At 40.7% G+C, this 3,398-nt stretch overlaps 1 protein-coding gene across 1 annotated transcript in view; it reads right to left on the minus strand.

Moving 5' to 3' along the window:
- ALB (albumin) overlaps positions 1-3,398 on the minus strand; it is a 38,110-nt gene that overhangs the window by 28,856 nt on the left and 5,856 nt on the right. The window contains exons 2-3 of the mRNA XM_030888548.2: positions 385-602; positions 198-249 (exon numbers count right to left, since the gene is read on the minus strand). Coding sequence (XP_030744408.2) covers positions 198-249; positions 385-602 — 270 coding nt within the window. The remainder of the gene's footprint in view (positions 1-197; positions 250-384; positions 603-3,398) is intronic.

Raw genomic sequence — 3,398 nt, forward strand, 5'->3', positions numbered from 1 at the left:
GAGAGGGAGGTTTGCTACTTTTATATTCAGTTTTTAAGTAAGTCTGTGACTGAGACACGATTTTAGAAATGTCAGGGTGATAATGGTGGATTTGTAAAATCTCCTGTATCATAGTCCAATAATTATAAGCATCAACGGGTATCTTAGAAGGCCCAAAAGAACGATAATAATCTTTTAAACAATCCCCTACGCGTAACCAACATTTTTCATCGATAATTCCTTCTTGAGGAAACCAGGGGCACATATCCTCTAGAAAAAGGAAAAATTTTACCAAATCGTTCTTTTTGACCCTAGCCCCACGTGTCTTGAGGGATGCCTTCAGCCCCTGAATGAATTGTTCACGGGCAGATAATGTTTGCCCCATAATGTCGCCACTTCACTTACCGAAATGCAGGTCCTGTACCACAGTCGGGTAGCCTGTGTTGAACCTCGTGCGAGTCCCGTATTGCAGTTGAGAAGCATCTGCGTTGGACTCAAGGTGATCTCTGGTGCTCCTTGGAGGCAGAGATCAAATGCGTGGACGGCCATGCTTACCGAAGCGACATCCAGATTCGCGATCCCCGTGAGGCCCCACGTTGAGGCGCCAGTTGTAGCGTCCCGGCCTGCGGGACACACGAGCAGGGCCCTGGAGGGAAAGGCGAACCTGGATGGAAGAAAGACACGGAGACGTGGAGCAAGACAAAACGCTGATCAAGCTCAATTTATTTGGGCAAAGCTCGGGGTATATATTTGCAGTAAAGAGGAACTGGGAGGTGCATATTTTAATAAGGTGTGCTGCACAACATCCAATCCAACATGTATATTATAATGAAGCATAAGAATGTTAACCAATCAGCTGCAGGTAAAAAAGGCGCGCGCTAGTTCTCAAAGACGTCCGCATGCAAATTAAGGTTCATCAGGCGTATCTGCCAAGTCCATTGTATTCCTAATATGGTATGTCTGTAGTCCAATGAGTACTCGGTATTTTTAACCAATGGGTGAAAAGGTCAGCTTTTACAACCGCCCGTGCTACAGAGCACTGTAGCTTGGAAAGCGGAGGTTGGGTTGGGCAGGAAATTAGGCAGGGCCAGTTCCCCACAGGTCTAAGCAATGAAAGACGAAACTTAACAACCAGGAAGCAGCCAAGTTCCGGCTACGTGGCTGAGGCTAAGGCCTTAATGGCCACTGGCTCCCAACAGCCGATGATTTCATTTCTGGGATTTCAGTTCTTTTCCATTGGTCTGAGTATCTGTCATTGTACCAATACCATGCAGTTTTGACAACTGTGGCTGTCTAGTATGTGTTAAAGTCAGGTAAAGCAAACCTTCCCACTGTGTCCTTCTTCTTGAGGAGTTCTCTGCTAATTCTCGGCTTCTTCCCTCTCCATAAGAAGTTGGTAATCAGTTTTTCCATTTCCTTGAAGAAAGATGAGGGTAATTGTATCAGGATTGCATTAAACTCATATAGTGTCTTTGGCAGAACTGACATCTTGACTATATGGAATCTTCCAATCCATGAGCATGGAATAGTCTTCCATTTGTTGAGGTCGCCCTTGTTTTCTTGCAATGGTGTTCTGTAGTTTTCCCCATATAGATCTTTAACTCTTTTAGTGAGGTCTATCCCTAGATATTTCAGTTTGTGTTTGGCTATTGTGAAGGGTACCACCTTTTTGATCTCCTCTTCTATGGTCTTATCTGATGTGTATAACAGTCCGATGGACTTCTGTTTGTTGATCTTGTATCCTGGCACTCTGCCAAACTCCTTTATTGCTTCCAGTACTCTCATTGTGGAGCTTTTGGGATTTTCCATATATAAAATCATATCATCTGCAAATAACGATAGTTTCACCTCATTCTTCCCCAGACGAATATCTTTGACATCTTTTCTTTACCTTATGCTGTCAGCTAAAACCTCCAGCATGATATTAAATAAGAGTGGGGACAAGGGGCATCCTTGTCTGGTCTCCTTTTTCTGTGGGATTGTGTTAGTCTTTTCTCCATTGACTACCACGTTGGTTATTGGATTTTCATACATAGCTTGTATTCTCTTGAGGAATTTCCTTTCCATTCTTATCTTCTCAAATGTCTTAAACAGGAATTGTTGGATGTTGTCAAATGCTTTTTCTGCATGTATTGATATTATCATGTTGTTCTTATAGTTTTTCATGTCAATGTGATGAATAATACTAATGGTCTTTCGTATGTTGAACCATCCCTGCATCCCTGGTATGAATCCCATTGGTCATGGTGAATTATTTGTTTTATATACTTTTGTATTCTGTTGGCTATTATTTTGTTAAGGATTTTTGCATCGATGTTCATTAGGGATATTGGTCTGTAATTCTTGATTCTTGTGGGATCCTTGCTCGGTTTTGGTATCAGAGTTATACTAGCTTCACAGAAGGAGTTCGAGAGTTTGCCGTCTTTTTCTATGTTCTGGAAAAGTTTGTGTAAGATTGCTGTTAGTTCTTCCCTAAATGCTTGGTAGAATTCTCTAGTGAAGCCATCTGGTCCAGGGGAATTTTTTTGTTGGTAATCCCTTGATAATCTTGTCTATTTCTTCTATTGTTATGGGTCTGTTGAGATTATTGATATCCATCGAAGATAGTCTAGTGAGGGATTATTTTACCAAGAATTTGTCCATGTCGTCCGAATTGTTGAATTCATTGCAGTACGACCCTTAGTAGTACTGTGTAATTATCCTTTTTATTTCATTTGGGTCTATTGTTTTGTCCCCTCTTTCCTCCCTTATTCCTGCTATTGAAATTTGTTCCCTACTTTCTTTGGTTAGGTTTGCCAGTGGTCTGTCGATTCTGTTTATCCTTTCAAAGAACCAACTTTTAGCAGCATTAATTTTTTCCATAGTGTTCTTATTTTCCCTCTCCTGAATCTCAGCCCTGATTTTTATAATTTCTTTTCTTTTACTATTAGTAGGATTTTCCTGTTGACTCTGCCCTTGTTGTTGTAAATTTTGTGCCAGCATATCAGTCATGAGTCTCTCTTCCGTTCTCAAGTTTGCATGTATTGCTATGAAATCTGCCTTTGCTGTGTCCCATAAGTTTTGGTACGTCGTGTGCTCATTCTCGTTGGTTACTTGAAATTTCCAAATTTCATCTCTGATCTGTGCCAGTATGCACTCCTTTTGCAGTAGAGAGTTATTCAATTTCTAAATGTTTGCTCTTGTTTTCTTCATCTTCCTTTTGTTGATTTCCAGCCTTATGGCACAGTGGTCAAAGAGAGAGGTCTGTATATCAATGTGCTTAAATTTATGTAGATTTGCCTTATGCCCCAGAATGGTCTATCTTTGAATACGTGCCTTGTAGGCTTGAGAAGAATGTGGTTTTTTTTTTATTTGGCTGAAAAGCTATGTAAATATCTATCAGGTCAAATTGTCTATTTGTAGTGTTTAGATCTCTAGCC

This window comes from Echinops telfairi, unplaced genomic scaffold (assembly GCF_000313985.2).
Source record: "Echinops telfairi isolate 266 unplaced genomic scaffold, ASM31398v2 ScPeMD7_7468;HRSCAF=8506_0, whole genome shotgun sequence".
Taxonomy (NCBI): domain Eukaryota; kingdom Metazoa; phylum Chordata; class Mammalia; order Afrosoricida; family Tenrecidae; genus Echinops; species Echinops telfairi.